The following is a 20,416-nucleotide window of genomic DNA, read 5'->3' as shown; positions in this document are numbered from 1 at the left end:
TTCGTTGTAAATATGACAAGATAAGTATTAATGCAAATAATCAAAGGGCGTCGGAAATTTCAGTGTAAAAGGCACTCAATGAAGTTACATGGAACGGTTTTTTTCTACTGTAAATATTTATTTATTTGCCGATTATTTTAAACAAAATAGAAAAAGATACTGGCATAACCATTATCTATAATTTTGTGTTATAACCCCCAAATAACCATTATTATGACGTTGTGTTATAACCCCCAAATAACCAGTATCTATGATTTTGTGTTGTAACCCCCAAATATTTCATAGTTCATTTTATTTACATTCGTTTCTTTTTTTTACTGGCATCCGTGTGCAGTTTTCATTAATGGAACAGAACTGTGTAGGTTTTAAAAAAACCTGATTCATCTTGTAAGCGTAATTTCATATTTTTCTCAACTTCAAGGGGAGATGATTCTGAACTTCTTACGTTGCTCATTTACGATAGGGGTTGAGTACTCATTGATATGAAAACACTGTAAAAGTTTGGAAAAAAATGATTGAAAACTGTAAATTGCATAAAGAAGCTGCATTTCACAATACTTTGAAATTCAGTAAAAGATCATGATAGATTTATTGCTCCGATATTCATCATTTTCAATATGGTTCGAGTAATACTGATATAAAAACACTTAACAAGTTTGGACAGATTCAGACGAAAGTTGTGAAATCTTTTAAACAAGTGGAAATTGTTAATTTTGTCAAATTTAATAGAAAAAAATCTGGACTTATTGTCCCGATGTTTCTCATTTTAAATGAGGTAAAATGCTCATTGATATGAAGACACTGAGTTCAGAAAGAATCTGATGAAAAATTTTGACATAATCACCTAACCAAGCAGTTTTTCACTTTTATTTTTAAATTCAAAGAGACAAAAACCTGTGCAAATTTGGGAACAATCGGATGAAATTGTGGACTTCGAACAACGATTTCAAAATTTCTCAACTTCTAAGAAAGATAACTATGGACGTAATGGTCGGATAATTCTAAAGGGCCCATACCACCTGTATAGTAAGTAATACGTATCGCGCTTCGCGCTCTATATGTGGTTCTTAAAAAAACAACTCCGAGGAGTGCTTGACTCTAGGCAAACGGGTTGCTGGGACACAGCTCCTCTTTGATAAGCGGCTGCTTCCTTTATCGCAACTCATTGTTACAATCAATAAAACGTGTCGCGCTTCGCGCTCTATATGTGGTAGGGATAGTTCTTAGGGCCTATGATAGACAACCTTAAAAATACATGGATAATAGATGTGTTGTTTGCATTTATTTGTTAATATAAAAACACGTTTTTTTATAAGATATTTAAGTGATGTTAGAAATTTTAATTAACGTTGTTACCACGCGGCATCCATTAATTTTAATAAAAATGTCCAATTGTAGTAAAATGGATTTTAAAATGTCTACATAAAATAAAGCTTTATTATATTAATTAAGCTGAATGAAAAAAATTGTCAGCCGCCGAACTGTTCCGTTCGTGCCGGAACCCGGGATTGAACCGGGGGCCTTTAGTTGATTGTTGCGTAAACAACTTCAGTCTAACGCTCCTAACTGAGCTATTCCGGCTGACATCATTGATGTACTGCTATTTGGTAAAGTTGTGTATAGCGATCGTTATTATATGTCTATTAATAAACTAATACATTGTACGTTTTCGTAACACAACGCCTTCCAATAAACTTTCCTGCGCGATAGGTCGTCAAATATCGTACTACATTGATTCTCCACTAAATAAGCAATTTAGAAAAAACCACAAAATAAATATATTTTGATTATGTTTTGTTTTTATACAAAACCAGAAAGTTTCACAGTCCCTGTGATCTTCCCTGTGATCAGTTGTGGATCAGTTATTAATTAAAACAATTAGCTTTGCATTATTGGCAATAATGTAATAGGCACAAATGCAGTACTTATTTACACTAATTTACACAAAAAATCACCACTATGCAAGATATTCTTAAAACAAAAATATATGCATTGATCCGTAAAATAACTTCTCCTCCTATAAGCGAAAAAAATGCATTACATAATAGTCGCCGCTCTCCAGCATGTCCAGAGCGACGCCAATAATTGTGAGGAAACAGTTATACTGAAGATATACCGTATTCTAAAATATCCTTTACATGCATATTTTGACGATTTAAAAATCTGAAAATTATAAAACGTTGCAACGCGAAACGATTGAATAATTTGGAGTTTTGTTGCTGTCGTTATATTTTGTGATACTACAAAAATTGCTTATATATACTTGTAGTATAAAATTCACCACTCCGTTGTTTGAGCGCGGATAGCCGATTGGTCTAAGGCGATAGACATTTACTCCATGGGTCAGTGGTTCGAGCCCAGTCGAGGGTTTCTTTTTTCTTTCTTTAATTTTATTCTTGTTTTTTTACTAGAGCTTTTTAGATCCAATATTTTGATTTATCAATATAAAGCATTAAATGAAAAACTTCAATACATGCCAAAATCTGTGAAAAGGCCCCTTTTAACTAAATATACATGTTAAAGAAATATGATGGACAATACGATTTTGTTTAAGTGCTGGAAAGTTTTTACTGTGGTGTTTAAAAACACGATTATAATGCACATATGACGTAAACATTTCCTCATTGCCAACACTTTTAGGTAAAGAAGCGCCGACATACCGCAACGAAATCAATAGGGCAGATGTCACAACATTCCTTAAATAGGGAAGATGTCACAAAATTCCTTTAACACTATCGTGTAACCTAAGAAAGGTGAATACGCCCATTATGATTTGTTGTCATGGAATCACAATATCATCATCTTGCTTCCGGTGAACAAGATTCAGGGAAAAGGTTCGTACTTAATGTTCCCAAGTACGCTAGTTTGACTACCGGTTGATTGTTTTTATTCAGGATTTATTAAAAAATAACTAGTTCCTTGCGATGCTAATTTTATTTATGCTTTTATAGTAGTTAAAACAACCATGTATGTAATTTTAGAATTGTACACAAACAAAATATGGGAAAACTTAGCTTTTTAATATACAAATTGTTTCTCTTAAAACAAGACAACACATATCACAACGCAAAGTTCACATTCTATTCAAAACATACAAGCTCAGTCTTCTATAAATGCTGTATACTATTTCTTATTAAACTGATCATCTTATACATCGATTGTAGTCACCCATGAAAAGTAAATAAGAATTGTACGTATTGCAACTATATATAAAACACTGTTTGAATCGAACATTATGAAGTGTTTTGTTGCGACGTCATGGATGTGATCCTGAGGTATAATGGGAACCAGTAACAATTCTTCGCGAAGCTAGCCGGACACAAGCGAGCTTGCTTAATTAATCACTCAACGGACACTGAAGGTTAACAGCTAGCAGGCGAACATTAACGCAGAATGATCCATGTATGAGGCGAATCTTTACGGTCTTAACTACGGGTTTTGTTTACACATGGGACGAATAATAACTGCCGTGAATTCCCTGACAATCCTAATAACTTTATTGTGGATATAAATGGCATGAGAGAGGATGTTCCTAGACGAGGTAATTACGGCGTGAAATCGGATAATTAATTACGGGTCTATAGGCGTTGTGAATGTTTCTAATACACGCTGAGGGTTTCTGCGGTCACGACACAGCAACGGGTGTTGGTCTGAGCTTCGAATCGGCTATACCGTATTGAAGGAGAATAATTAATATACACGTACTTAGTCCTTAGACCACAAGCATACATTCAGGCAGTGTTTCGAATGTGAACAGTGTACTCGCTTTTATATTTTCCTAAGTATTTTTACTCTTTTTTTATTAATATTTTCCAAGTAAATTATTTGTTAATGATACTCATTAAGGTGTGTGATTTGGAGCTTAATACTGGTATGAAAACGAACGTTTCGATAGCGTCTGTTTCATGGTCTAAAAGCAGTAAATTGTAATGCCCAAATAAAAAACTTAATCACACAATCTGTTGGACGAATCAAGTTATACTTTTCTACTCTCTCGAGTCCAATTCACTATTTGGTGCCTATGGGGGGGGGGGGGGGGGAAATCTAAAGAACGCTCCCTCAGTGCGGATCGAACCACTGCGCCTTTCATTTTTTGCGTTGAAGACTTGTTTCACTACGAGGTTATCTTTCTCAGATGGGGAATTGATCGATAACTGAATTATTAATAATAATTGCAACACATGTTTAGCATGACATATTAAAGATATCATTAAAAAACATTACTTTATTTTTATTCACCCTCCGCTTCGGTAATGTTTAGTTCCTTTACTAAATACCGACATTTTTATGATATTTCAATGCTATCAAAACAACGTTCCCCTTTTATTCAAATTTAAGTTTTATTTAACGGCATCAACTTGATGGTTGATAAACTGCGTTTACTTGCTTTATTTTATTTAGTTAAGAAATGCATCCAGAAACAGCCAGTTATATTTCAGTAAGTATTGACCTCAACTTTAAAACTGTGCATGGTTATTGCTCTATCCTAGATATGAATGCAATTATGAAGTCTCATATGCGACAATTGTATGTGTTCCCTTTTCATATAAGTTGCCCCGTGGTCTTATAACGCTTAAATTGCTTCGACCCAGACCTATATTTAATACTGTTTTACCAGACATGATTAACAAATTTATTTGATATAGGCTAAAATGTTCTTATTTTGAGACCATTATTTTCCGACTATTACTGATCAGTTAGGCATTTGACCAATAATCATTACTTTGATATAATCGTATACGCTCTTTAATGGTGTCTTTCGTCATAATCATATTTCGTTAGTTTCCCTTGATATTGTTGCACATAGGCGTCGTATATTTTATGGTACGCGACAATTCAATAAAGGCACGACAGAATATAGACCTGCTCATATCCTTATTTCGTAGTCTTCCTCAGCAACCCACTACCGAAAAAATATGTGACAATGTGAGTCACGTCATGCGAAAATGGCTTTTAAGCAATATGCGGCCAGCGTTGTTCCAGGCCAGCCTGTGTATCCAAGATGTCTGGTCAAGAGATACTCCGTCCGCTATAAGTCAGGCAATATTTCGTAATTTCATAAGCGGAAAGGGTGTCTTCAGACCAGCCTGTGCTGGATTTTTGCTAAGAAGAGACTTTCTTGACAGGAAAAATATCATTAAAGCGAAGAAAAGTGTCGTCCCTGAGAAGCCTGTTCGGATTTCACAGGCTAATCTGGGAAGACATTTTAAACCCCATTTTCACAGAGCACGGCTCATATTCAAGCACGTTTTGAAGACCAAGAGTGTTTTAGAACCAACGAAACTACGCTAAGTATGCGTGTTTACACAGCTTAGTATCAAACCAGTCCCTCCGTATGAAAGAAAACGAGCAAAGATCTGTTTTATGGTGGTTATCACATATTTGTTTTGTCTTATTTGTTCTTAAAGAGCTGCTTATGTATTCAGTTGTTATAAAGTAAGTACAAACATTACTGAATACGTAGCATAAATATGACACCCCACCTTTATCACAATGTTACAATATGAATGATGCAACCGTTAATAGTGATATGAAAGTCACGGCGATATCAAAGTACATAATTCAATTTAACCTGTGTTTAATTTTCTTCGCATTTAAAAGTTGCGTTCAATTCATCTCCAAATCTGAGTTTAAAACGTAGTATGCACGAAATGCTATTCAAGAAAACTTTTAGGACTTTATATATTTCCTCAAAGATACAACCACTTCCAGATATTCTTTTATTGACAAAACATATTCAAGTTAACAATCATATGTGTGTTTCAATATTAATCAACCGATCTTTATAGAAAATATATTATTTCAAATTTCACAGTAAAATTGCTTTTTATTAAAATTAATATTGCATAAACTATGTTTGTGAGTATTGTGCGAATTTGCTCACGGTGGGAGTAAAGCAATAAATATATACGGTAAGCTAAAAGTAAAATCGAATTACATCTTAAATGCACGGTCGCTTTCACTGTTTATTCCCTTAGTATCGACAGTGGATTTCCCGATACGGACGAAAGAACTCGCACGTTTGGACGGTTGAGCTTGCTCTTCAGAATCGGTGCCGTCATCTACATCCCTGCCAATTCGAACAAACGAACTTGCACGTTTCACAAGGTCGTTGGTGGTGTCATCATCGAGGGCAACTTGTCCACTCTTTCCTATTCGCACAAAGGAACTAGCCCTTTTTTCCTGGTCCTCCACACGATCGCTTTTACCGATTCGTACAAAAGAGCTGTATCGCTTTTCTGGATTTTCAAGTAGATTGTTTCTGCCGATTCGAACAAACGAACTCGCTCGTTTGAAAAGATTATCCACGTTTTCAAACTGGTTTGCCCCATCGTCTGACTGGATAAATGGGAAGTTTCTACCAATGCGGACGAAGGAGCTGTAGCGTTTATCAAATTCCTCTGGCTGTCGACCTATTCTAACGAACGAGCTTGGCCTTTTGGAGTTGAAGATTCCTAAAATATTAAAACATGTATTTAAGCATCGCTCTTGAAAATTGGGCTTAGTGAAGTTCACGTAGGAAAATCGGGGACGACACTTTCCGCATAGACTGGGTTTTCTTTGAGATTAGAGTTCCTTTGAAAGCGTGTATTTCGAAGTTATTGAGGTCCTATTCGATCAAAGGGCTACAATAAGTGTGGACCCGTATTGTTCCCCAGCATTCCTAACTTTTTAACTTAATAGACTCACAAAGGCGGAAAATGTCGGTCCTGATTAGCTTGAGTAAACTGCACTGGATAAACTGGGACGGTATTTAAGGCACAAACACTAAGAACCATTTTCCTAAGCGCCGTACTTTACAATTGATAGCAAATTTAAGTTTATGAAACAAAACAAAAACTATGAACAATTTGAATTTAATAAATAAATGTTAAATTATTTGAAGTTTGAATAAAGAAACATACTGAAAATTGCCGTTGAAAAAATGTATACTGAATTCTTATAAAGAACGATAGTAGTAATATATTGTTGATTTGTGTATACGAATTCAACAGACGTTCTAATAAACACTTGACTATACATTTTATCATAAGATACAATGCACTTGAATACATACCCGTGTTAGAATTTCGTCCTCCATAGTCACGCCCTATACGAACGAAGTTACTAAGTCGCTTCTGTGTTTGCATGTCACCATCAACATCGTCCAGATCTTTACCTATGCGCAGGTACCTCGGAATGATATCCTTTCCTTCAACACCATCGCCAAGTCTATGCGGTCCTTCATTTGCCTTCTCTACATCTTGTTCAGTGTGTGCCTTCCTCAGGGCGTCTGAAGTATCCCGCTTTCCTATCCTGATAAAGGACGAGTGCCCAATACGTCCTGTTCGTGTGTAGTACGGCTGATGCCCGAAACTGTTCATGCGATCCTCTAGACGTTCAATGAACGCCGACGAGGGAAACTTGCCCATTCGAATAAACGCACCTGCGCGCTTTTCAATATCGGCGCCATAAGAATCTTCGTCTTCGAATTCCGGAATTTTGCTTTTGCCAATTCGTACAAAGGAGCTCATACGTTTCTGATTATCACGAAAATCGTCTGGATTGATGATTGGATAAATGTCATTATAGGCACCATTTCTGGAATAGTAATTGAACAAATCGCTCTGCGGATTATCCCTACCGATGCGAACGAATGAATTCAAGGCCTTTCCTATGCGGACGAATTTGCTTATTCGTTTATCGAGGTCCACACCTCTGTCTAGATCATCGTAATCGTCGACATCCTCGCCGTCTGTAAGTATGGCCGGTTGCGACAGACATATGTAGGAAGCCGTGAATATCAACAGGGCTTGGATGAGTGCGCTGATTCTCATTGTGTTTCTGAAATCATGCATCAACAGATACATGAAAAATTCATTATTATTCATTGAATTCCTTGACTTAAATTTTTCAAATATTGTCAAAAGTTGTATAACAAATGTATACAAAAGTGATTGGAAAGCAAACTCTGAATGTTCGCCGTTTCATTATACCAAATTTTCGAAAAATATTTCGCAATTAGAAACATATTTCTAGACCTGATTCTATATTTTGTTATTGAACTTCAAAATAGAAAACTATGCATGTCTATGTCGTGTAGTGCCAGTTTTTCACATATAATATTGCAATAAGAGCTTTGGATCTTAAGTACTCAAGAATTTTAATAATTCAAAGATAACAAGACGAAAAAACTCCTTCCTAGCGTGCGATGCAAGTCCCTGAATTACGGATAAAAATTCCACGTGTGCATACGTTTGGGCAATGCAAGTTATTTGCATGTAATAAAACAGATACTTTAAAGAACATTTATAAAACCTCCTTCCCGTAACAATCTTTACATAAAACTATTTAAGCGTTAAATTTACACGAATTGCATATGACGTACTGGATTACTGGCCTCATAAACATGAACTGCTTATGTCCAATGCGCCTCGCTGTGAAAAAAAAACGGTCTTGATACATGGGTTTTACGTGTCGTCCAACAATGCTTGTGCAGTATGCACAAGCTGTTAAGGGAGGAAACTTTCCGCTTTTATCAAACTTTTTCGTTTAAAGAAAGCCTATTTTAGAAGAAAATCCAGTGTAGACGGATCATGTCGTGCCTGATAAGCCTGTTAGGAGTGCCCGCATAAATCATCGTCAACTACCCAGAGAGCTGTTTATATGTATTGGGCCATAATGGATCATCCTGACCACTTTTACCAGACCTCTTCTCCCACACCGCTTAATGGATGCGCAGTATAACAGTTTGATTAATTAAATCGGAGAAGTTTAGATCGACCTTTTGGGAAATTAATTCTTTTGAGAAGTATGTGTAACTAGACAATATTAGCATCTTGTCTTGTATCTTGCATCTGAACTAAGAATCTGCAAGTATTTTTTTGCGTTTTTAGCTCGTAGTACAAAACGGAAAAGTATTGCTTAATTGACACAATTATACTGAATCTGGCTGACTGATTTTGATAACAGTATAGTAGTCGTAATAACGTTACAACTGCCATTTTACCATATACTTTGGAAAACATTTCTTTATGTGATATTTATATTGTCGGAAAAAAATAACTCTTCACCCTGTAAAAGTCAATCAAAAATTGATATGTATTGTACGATCATATGCTAAATCATATAAATGTGATAATTTAAATAATAAATTGAAGTTTTAGTAAGTGGATATATTATCTGTATTTTTAGCTATCAATCATGTATGCTTTTCACATATATAAACAATATGAAGTACAGTGTATTTTTTACTTTAACAGCTGAACTGCTTCGACTCATTATCTATGCGAAGCTCTGTTTAACTCGAACTATATTTGGCTGCAATTTTTCGCTTAGGTTCATATTTAAGTAGACACGCTATTGGCATACAGTTGATGCAAGGCGATGCAATAATGCATAATAATCACATAAGTGTCAGTTCTGTAATGACCGGTAAACGTGCATGCGAAGACAATGAAATCAGTTATCAAATTACATAGTTAGTTATTAAATATGTTCCCACAACCCGCATAGATTGGTTTCTACAATAAAATCATTCACATGATTTGAAATAATAACTTCCAATTTGTTGTAAGTGAAACAAACAAAAAACAAACACGAGAATGTACACTGTTAAATATATTTTTTAAATATAAGCGTTTGTTCGCATTTACTTGAGCTCGTTCGAGATACGTGGATCTGTTAATTCGTATTTCTAAGGTAAATTCGCACATTTTGAAAATATATAACCTTAAAACCAAAAATCTGTGCCAAATTATTTCATAAACCAGACGAAACCTCGTGGGACGAACATGATCATTAAAATGACATCAGCTATCCGATATCCGAATTATGTAAACCTTATAATGGATTTGATTTTGAAATTTTGAAATACAGAACCTATTTTAGTCACGTATATTCTTACTAGACAGTAATCAATCACCATACAGATGTGCATCCAGTCATTTTGCTCAAATGTTCAGTACATACTGGAGTTTGGTAAGATGCTTAAATGATTCTCATCAATTAATATACTATCGAACACTGATGTATTAACGGAACTCCGAGATAATGATAGTCGGTGCAAAGCGACGATTCTTATTAGGTCTTGTAACGTTATGCAACAATTGCCTAAAGACAACGCGTATATATTAATTCATAAGCCAATTTAATATAATGCCAATATTTTATCGAAATCGTTTGGACAACGATGAAAATAAAAAATACTATAGTAAAGGCAGTTCTTAGTTTTTGTGTCAGTTGACAAACTAGTGAAAATTAAAATAAATCTACAAATCGTGCCAATAGTTGGCACATTGGTATTACAATGCCTCGAAACCTTGCGAGCAATTCGATTATTTATGTGACGTTTGTCTTTTGCCGCTTAAATTATGCACTAAACACCTGCTTCCGTAACATTTTGCCAAATATAAATCAATTGTTTCTCAATATTCTGCGTATACAATTTACGAAAACATTTTCATTCATACAACGCTTATGTAAATCTAGATTGATATAACGTAAATAAACCTTTAATAATTCACGGAAAATCTCATATATTGCTTAAACGTGTGCATTGGGATCAACGCAACTTACTAAGAAGTCTGAATGCTTAGTTTTTTATATAAAAAATCTTCGTTTTTCTTAACTGTTCCTTAGATTGAGTTGTTGCAGCGTACCACTTTATCGAACAATAAACAGTGAAATAAAAAGAAATAGAAGGAATTCCATTGCGGATGCATTAACTTAAGATTTGAGTCTACAATTAAACACTTGCACGGGCTGGTTACCCTCAATTTAAAACAAAGATGATGAAAAAACAACAACGAACGTTTTTAAGTGGCAAGTGTTTGTTTTGCTGAAATATTATATAACTTTTAATTTTTAAATATGCTTTATGTTGCAAAGTTTAAATGTAAACGTTGTCAGTACATCAGTTCATATGACACAATCACTTTTAAAACAGGGTATGATGAATAATAATGTGTTTATGTCTATTAAAAAATGTATGTTTGTGCATACAGATAAGGAACATATTCACAAACTTATGATATTTTTTTCCTGTAATACTTGCCCTAAAAACGTTGTGAAATCGGTCGACAAAGAAAGCATAGTATTCTCATGTAATGATGGTTTTGATTTTTGAGATTTTTTACTGATATGTATTCGTGTTGTTATTATAGAATTGTAAGATACTTGTATAAATAAATTGAAACTTAAGCTGTACCTAATGGATGAATATAGTTACTTCTTCCAAACAATATTAATGTGAAGTTCTTCTTCATTATGTACACCAAACTCACCATCTATTGAGTAATTAGGAAAATTGAAATCACAGCTTATAGAAACAAATATCATTACGATCTATCATCTTTTTCCACGCTTAATTATAGTGGTAATAAATATGTCAGGCAGTATAAAATAATTACTAAGAACATAGTTCAAATTTAATTAAGTCTTTGGTTTATGTGTTTTGCCATGCATCAATGCAGGTTATTTCCCGAGGGACATGTTTCATTGATGTGTAATTGAGTTTCATCCCTGTAAATTCGTATCGGGTTACAACGTGACGGAAATTGTACCATAATCTTCCCTTAAAGAAGATATTCGACATTCGATGGACAATTGTTTCCAAATAAGTTTTATGAAGAACAGATTAAATGTTTTAATTGAAACGGAAGTGATTTAAAATATTTTGTGAAACATATGGACAGTCATCTTACTCAAGAACATAGCCGAACAAAGACGCGTGTACCCAGGGATAAATCGAGTTCCGAATTTTGAGTTCCGAGAAAAAGCTTAATCATGTATAGCGTTTAAATCATTAAAAGAAATTTTAGCCGACAATATAAATACCAATATTTTTATAGATACGATTATTACTCTTCCAGCATACAATAAAATGGTATTTGCATTTAATACGAATATCCTCCACATTATATTGGTCCATGTCCCTATAATAAATATTTGTGATTCGTCACATTTCTTACCAACGAAATAAAAGTTAGTATATAATTCTATTCCAAGAATTTTTGCATCACAATGCATCACCATTATCAAGAATCATTTTTAAATAAAAATTGACATGTTCAAATGTTGACGAACATTACAGAAATAAAATGATGTGAACTCACAACCAGTGTGGTGCCTAAAGGTTGGACCCTTGGTGCAAAAAGACATATTATTGTGGGATTAAGATGACTAATAAACGACAGATAACAATTTATGTTCAGTTATTTATAGATACTATTTAAATATACGATTATAACTCTGCGAGTACACAATAAAATGTTTTTGTATCAAATACGAATTCTTTTTCATGATATTTGTCAATGTTCCTATAACAGATATTCGTATGAAAATAAATAAATAAATAAATAAATAAATAGGGGCCCTTTCACGTTTTGTTAAATATACAAAATTAAAAAAATTGTTTCAGATTCGCAAATTTTCGTTGAAGTTATGATATTTGTGAGAAAACAGTTATATTGAACATTTACCATGCTCTAAAATATCCGTAATATGCATCTTTTGACGATTTTAAATCCTGGAAATTTTAAAGCGTTGAAACGCAAAACGATTGAATTATTTGGAGAGGTCTGTTGTTGTCGTTACATTTTGTGATACTACGATTGCTTATATAAAGTATAAAATACATAACTCATTGTATGAGCACAGATGGTGAAGTGGTCTAGACTTTTGCCCCAGGGGTCAGTGGTTCGAGCCCAGGTCATGGTTAATTTGTGTTCTTTCTTTAATTGTATTCGTGTTTTTGTTTACTGGAGCTTTTTAGATCCAATGTTCACATTTATCAATGTAAAACAATTAATGACAAACTTCAATACATGCCAAAATCTGTGTAAAGGTCCCTGTAATGATTAAGAGTACACATTCAAATGCAGAAACTTTGAATACTCAATAAATTGGCCACGCATCGAATACCAAAAATAAATAAAAATAAATAATATTTTTGACAGTAAAATAATAGCATGACCAATAAGTTAAATGAACATCGTTTCATTTGCACGTAAATAAGGAAAGGTCCTCATGCAAAATTATATCAACCGATAAACATGAAATTGTCTCACCAAACGTCGCTGTACATCCAGTTATAAACTGTCCTCAGTATTAAAAATATATATAAATATATATTTATACCTGTATTTGAATAATAAAACGAAGTCAAACAAGTGTCCGCAGATAAAAACGCGTTGACTACCAATTCAGCATGCAGTTATCGCTAAACGTGTTTCCAGCAAAAGTGTTCACGGCGCAGTGTTCTATTGACTTCGATTTCACAAACGGCTCCGTTAGCCTATCGGACGCTGTATATATAATGATGTCAATAATATATGCACGTGCGTGGAAGGTGTTGTATAAGGTACGCGGGGGATGCGTCGTAGAGATGGGCTAGTGGGAGGTTAGGGTTCAACTGTGGTACGACGATATAATAGGTTCATATTATGGGCAAGGGGTAAAACTATTGACGAGAAAGCGTGATCAACTTGTCACGCCTGTAAGATTGGGATAATTGACCATCGCATCGGCCGCACCTTTAAAAATGGAGTCCGATGTTTCTTGTATAGCATGGTCTTAATGTCAACAACATTTGTCAATCGGCATTTCATATAATTGTGTTAATTGAGACGGTGGCATATACTTTGTGATATGACACACCCTGTAGTTTCAGACACTCGCGAGCAACAAAACAAAACAGTTATAGTACTTGTCAGGGGTAGTTAATATACGCTAATTTGCTAATTAGGGTATTATTTCTCACCAGTAAACACTTTAATGTTTAATGCCATCTAAATCAGTTTTTTTATATTAATCAGCTCATGAATGACACTTACGATCATTTGCCTTTAAATGGTACAAGTTATATCTACACTTTTATAGAAACCGTGGTGGCAAATATAAAAGCCATTAGGGTTTCGAAGAGAATCATAACTCCTGATGCAAATGTGTACAAAAAATAAATTGTAAACGTCGGACATCAGGTCTCGTTGTAGCTCTTTGTTTATTGTGTTTGAAAAACACGTGTTGCATCATGCATATAGAATTCTTCCTAATGGGGCACCATCAATTGGTTTAAGATAAAGGCAAAGATGCAACAGATCAGCAACATTCTTATCAAGTGTAATGTCGGAATAAAATTTTCCGTTTGTACTGTTTGAAAATGTTATTATAAACATGAATACAATTTTACTTTAGACAATCCACCATAAGTACAACATTAAATACAGTTTTAAAACAGTTTTGTGTGTAATGGATTATTTGTGTTTAACAATAAACACTATTAATGAAATGATATTTATCGATATATTCACATCGATTCCCTTATTTATGGGTACAATTATCGTTTTCTGCTAAGAGGATCTATACTTCTTAATGTTCCAAATATCAGACAATCGCAAAAGATCAGCAGACAGTTTATATTTTTATGGGCAAGTTCATGTTTCTACCAAGCAGTACACGAAAAGAGCTTTGCGCATTTTTTGCCAGGGTTATCGTTTGAGAAATGAGTTATAATAAAAGCCCCTTCTTTGCTCTCCTCTTTAGTAGCTGAAACGTTTGACATTGATTTATAACTATTTATTTGCAATTGATAATTGAAAGTTTATGGAGCAAGTTTATGTCCAGAAAAGTATATTAGTGATCGTTGATTAACAGCGTTATGGCGCATGGCTTGTTTTGGAAAATTTGTTCAGGCTTTAAAGGGGCCTTTTCACATTTTGGCAAATTGACAAAATTGAAAAAAGTTGTTTCAGATTCGCAACTTTTCGTTTTAGTTATAATATTTGTGAGGAAACAGTAAAACTGAACATTTACCATGCTCTAATATATCCATTATATGCATCTTTTGACGATTTAAAAACCTGAAAATTATAAAGCGTTCCAACGCGAAACGATTGAATAATTTGGAGAGTTCTATTGTTGTCGTTTAATTTTGTGAAACTACGAAGATTGCTTATATAAAGTATAAAATACTTCCGTCACACATACTTGGCAGGATGGCCGAGCGGTCTAATTGGTTTTTACTCCAGGACTCCAGGGGTCACTGGTTCGAACCCTGCTGAGGTTTACTTTTTTTCTTTAATTTAATTGTAGTCTTGATTTTTTTACTGTAGCTTCTTAGATACAATGGTTGCATTTATCAATATAAAGCATTTAATGACAAACTTCAAAATATGCCAAAATTTGTGAAAAGACCCCTTTAAATGCGATTATTAATATTCCTTCGCAACTTTTTTCTTCGAAAATATATAAACCCAGATACATAGTATAACAATGTTAAAAATCCGGTCATTTTGCATTTAACGACCTAGAACATTAACACAAAGTATGCTCTGGTTTCTATGTGTATTCTGAGTTAAATAACTAGTAATATAAACTTAATAAATCAATACTGTATAATTAATCATTGTATTGTATCTGAGTATATCTCACCTTCTACAAGAATGACCAAATCCGATTGGCTTAGAGTGGTCACGTGCCCATGGAGTATTTTCCATACACCCCGAGTAATTTCCATACTACCCGAGTATTCGAGTAGTCGGTTGAGATATAATCGTTACACCGTAATTAACTGACGGTGTATGAGATAAACACCCTCAGTAATTTAATATCATACTCGAGCTTCGCTCTCGTATGGCATGAAATAACTGAGGGTGAATATCCCATACAACGTCAGTTACTAACGGTGTTACTAATAGTGCTTGTGCTTTTGTTTGACATACAAGACATTCTTAAAACGACTATATCTTACATCTTAAAACTTTCTCGTCTTCTAATTTTTCACGACTCCAGTCTTTCCAGACATAATTAATGTATTGTTATTATTGCTGAAAACACTAAAAGTAACGTTTGCGAACAGACAAAACTTCCTTGATCATTACGCCAATATCTCATTACGCAGATCTCTTTCTTGGTTCCGATCATAGATATGGGCATATGTGTGGTGTGTTATTTGATTACTGGACCGATGATACTTTCCAGAGTTTATTTAATAAGGTAGCGTGGTTCAATAATGACCAGTGATGACCAATAACAGTTTCTTAATGTAACACATGTACACACTACACAATTACCTTATTCTAACTTACAGACACACTCTTTTCTGAAGGACAAGTTCGAAAATTGGACGTCAATTTTCAAGTAATAATACTTTTATTAAAATTCGCTTAAAAATATATATTCGTATAAAACTTTCCATATATATTGTTTTGCAAAATAAGATTGTAGCAAGCTGTATTTCAAATGAGCATTTTGCTATTAATTTTGTATGGTTTCTTTCTGCCTACTTTTGTTTTATTGGTTAAATGGTTATAGGCAGAATTTAAATGTAATCCACAAGGCAAAATACTTGATTAAGGAAAGACATCAGTCTTGTAGCGTCAATGTCAACTATATTGATAAACCACGTTCGATAATATTTTGCCAGCTAGAAAAAGATTTAGGTCATGGAACAATGTAATAACATTTTATTTTTTGTAGGCAAATCGGTGAGTTTAAAAATCATATTAAGATAGAGATTCTCCGTTTTATTCTCTCGATTCATTCACATAAACCAATTATTAATGTTTTCCCTCTACAAGTATGTTATTTCAAGCAGTTAGATTAATTTTTTTACACAAAATGGTTTTTAATTTGAATAATATGATTCTTCAATTTGATATACAGAACTAAATAATAATATTATACAAACCCAAATGATTTTAAATCTGTACAATCCATTATCGTTATAAAATGTCAGCTAATAGGATCACGCTTGAACTTTAAAATTAACTACCATACAAATTATTGTCGATTTAATTAAGTCGATTTTGAATTTTTCATATAACCATTACCTCGTGTTAGCAAATGCAGCACAATTTTTAATTGTGGTCTTCCCTTCCCGCGGATATAAAAAAAGTGGAAAATATTGACAAATTTAAAAGAATGGTTAAGAAGCATCTACAAGACAGACAAACTGAGAGAAGTGAGGACATATATATGTTTTATTGATATAATAATATGACTGTGATATAGAATCAATTGGAATTTGTGATATATACTACTTGAATTGGAATGTTTCCATATTTGCAATAATATTTATTTTTATTAAGCCTCATGTTTGGTAATGTTATACATTTTTTGTTAATATTGATTTAGTTGTCGGGTTGAGAAAAAAACGCTAGATGATTCTCATGTTTTCTCTCAATCAAACATCAAAATATATGAGTGTAAGTTTGATCATATAACAGCTTGATCATTTTTCCCGTACTTTTTATGGACCCTATTGGAAATAAGCTCTCAGCTTAATGGGTTATCCATAGGTCAAATATAGCATTTCAATTGATAACTAATTTTTACAACTGTTATAAACAAAAAGATCTAACCTATTTAAATACTCTTATAATATTTGATAAGTACAGCTGTCAGAATGACATTGGTGTAACTATGTTTTTTATTTATTGTGATATTGTTTTATGTGTTTAATCTAGAATGTAAATAAACAAATAAATAAATAAATATGGTATATCAAAAACGAATGGAAGAGGAGATTATCATACAATTGAAACGAATGGCAAGTAAATAGTTGTAGGGATATGTCACATTCCATGCCTGTTTCTAGTATGTATTTACTGAGTGTGCCTGCTGGGTAATTACTTTTATCTGATGTCGTTGTGCTGACCTCAAAATACTTTTCCTTGCCGATCTTGTTACCTTTGCGAACATATGCCCTCGCGAAAGTATGCAAACCCTGAACTACGATATCCCGCTTAATTACCCTTCTGGGCACGTGTCCCAACTTAAGGTCAAGATAATACTTAAGCATATAATGAACCTTTTGTTTAAAAAGATACAGCAATTACGATTACTTTTAATTTAAACATGAAAGTATATAGCTTTTTGTGCGTTTTGATTGGCCTTTATGAACTAATAAGATGCATATTTGGCTGGTGATATATTATTAATCAAATAGCCTCTCACTTCAAAGTAAGCTTATGACGTCATGTCGAAATTCATTTGATACGTTAGCTACCAAATTGATTAATCAATTATTTTATTATAATAAATTAATTATTTACTACCAAATTGATAAAATATTAATAACTACTTCGGCTATATGATCGCTTATTTCGCAGATGTTTCAGTGACAATTCGCAAGTGATGACCGTCGTCGCATGTCAAATACAAACATTTGAAGTTGTTGGATTGTTCGGGAGTTCGTTCGTTCAATACACAAATCACATCAGAATAAATTGAAATTTGAAGTTAGACACAATTAGCAAAAAGCTGGATCATTGATTCCAGAGTTATAAGCGTTTAGGCAAACGTGTTGTATCGTTTTAGTGTGATTTTCCGTGTTCAATTATAACAAAAGCTTTCTTTATAATCAAAATACATTCAAAAAATGATTCAAAATAAATTTTAAATATACTTCTTAAAAATGAGTCCTCAGTGACTACTCAGGGACGTCCCAGTCAGCTCGAACGGTATTTTTTGCTGAAAGTAAGTCTCCTCTCAACGAAAACCCAGTTGAAGCTGAAACATTCGTCCCTGCACATGCTTATTTAAGAAAACATTTCAAACAAATAAATTAGTGTACATTTTGTATATAAATCAATCAATAAATAAATAAATAAATAAAAATACATAAATAAAAAAAGATAAATAAATAAATACATTCTTTTTCATAAGTATGTGTGTATTTTTAGATAAATAGTCACTAGCGCATAGGTGAGAATTTCATTAATGCATATTTCTTGGAAATTACAATACAAAACAAACGATACGATGTATATTGTTTCAGATACGACAACCTTTCCATCTAAGTATTGTATTCACTGTGTCAATTTCATTAAGACGTAAAGGCGTACTGCGTCAATGGGATTAAACAAATAATACTTGTCAGTTGTTGGATCTGTTAGTTCCATGGTCTTCGTTTGTATTAAACTACATTAATCTGGTTTTCGAAACTTAATTTTTACATGGCAATTAAGGTCATTTGTCGAATACTTCACAATAAATAGATTAGAAGAAAAGTGTTACTACACTACATAAAATGGATTGAATTGTTCAGTATATATATATATATATACAGACAGACTTAATTTTCGGGGACATATTTATACCCCCATTACCATTGGTAATGGAGTCTTTATAGGAGTCACTTTGTCGGTCGGTCTGTCTGTCGGTCGGTCGGTCTGTCGGTCGGTCTGACTGTCCCGAAAATTTCCTCCGATCTTCACCAAACTTGGTCAGAAGTTTTATCTAGATGATGTCTAGGTCAAGTTTGAATATGGGTCATGCCGGGTAAAAAACTATGTCACGGGGTCACTTAGTGAGCCTTAAACCGAAAGTTTGTCCGGACCATAACTATGTCATTTATCGTTAGATTTTAAAATGACTTAACACACTTGTTCGCCATCATGAGACGGTGTGTCATGCGAAAAAATTACGTCGATATCTCCAAGGTCAAGGTCACACTTGGAGTTGCCCATGAATGAGCTTGTCCGGGCTATACCTTTGTCATTTATTGTGACACTTTTCAATCATTTGGCTCGTTTGTTCACAATCATTGGACGGTGTTTAATGCGAAAGAATTACGTCGATATCACCAAGGTCATGGTCAAACTTTGAGTTACATATTGGTGATGCGGTAGTCGAGTGGTTACACTCGAGTCTACCATTCCAGAGGTCCTCGGTTCAATCCCTGGCCGGGGCACTGGAAATTTCAGAAATGCTTCAAGTGTTCCCCATCCAACTAGAGATGTACTGGTATGAAACCCAAGTTATTATCGCGTGTATCGGTGCTATACACTGAGCACGTAAAAGAACCAAGAGATCTATTCGCAAAGAGCTTAGGTATCGCAACCGTATTCTTTGTATCTCAATACTGTCTCTTCTGCTTGCTGTCTCTTCAGCAAACACCAAAGGACCCCATTTGAAATAAGTGCTTGCACTTTCATGGGTTGTCCTTGACTGCAAGGTCAAAAGAAATTCAAAGATCAAAAATGGCCATAATGAGCTTGTCCGGGCCATAACTATGTCGTTCATTGTGAGATTTTAAAATCATTTTGCACATTTGTTCACCATCATTGGACATGCGAAAAAATTACGTCGATATCTCCGAGGTTAAGGTCACACTTTGAGTTCAAAGGTCAAATATGGCCATACATAAGCTTGTCCAGGCCATTACTATGTCATTAATTGTGAGATTTCAAATCATTTGGCACATTTGTTCACCATAATTGTACGGTGTGTCATGCAAAAGAATTACGTCGATATCACCAAGGATAATGTCACACTTTGAGATCAAAGGTCAAAAATGGCCATTAATGAGCTTGTCCGGGCAATAACTATGTCGTTCAATGTGATATTTTAAAATCATTTGGCACATTTGTTCACCATCATTTGACGGTGTGTCATGCGAAAGAATTACGTCGATATATTCAACGTCAAAGTC

General features: G+C 34.0%; 1 protein-coding gene across 1 annotated transcript; it reads right to left on the bottom strand.

The window, feature by feature from the left end:
- Positions 1-5,706: 5,706 nt before the first annotated feature.
- Positions 5,707-7,819, bottom strand: LOC127830954 (FMRFamide-related neuropeptides-like). Its single transcript, XM_052355905.1, has 2 exons — positions 7,058-7,819; positions 5,707-6,455 (listed from the first exon to the last, which is right to left on the bottom strand). The coding sequence occupies exons 1-2, from the start codon at positions 7,815-7,817 to the stop codon at positions 5,935-5,937; spliced, it is 1,281 nt and encodes a 426-aa protein (XP_052211865.1). The 5' UTR covers positions 7,818-7,819; the 3' UTR covers positions 5,707-5,934.
- Between the last annotated feature and the right edge of the window lie 12,597 nt (positions 7,820-20,416).

Source organism: Dreissena polymorpha, chromosome 1 (genome assembly GCF_020536995.1).
Source record: "Dreissena polymorpha isolate Duluth1 chromosome 1, UMN_Dpol_1.0, whole genome shotgun sequence".
Lineage (NCBI taxonomy): Eukaryota > Metazoa > Mollusca > Bivalvia > Myida > Dreissenidae > Dreissena > Dreissena polymorpha.
Note: the sequence above shows the minus strand (reverse complement) of the source record. Positions and strands in the feature narration are given on the sequence as shown.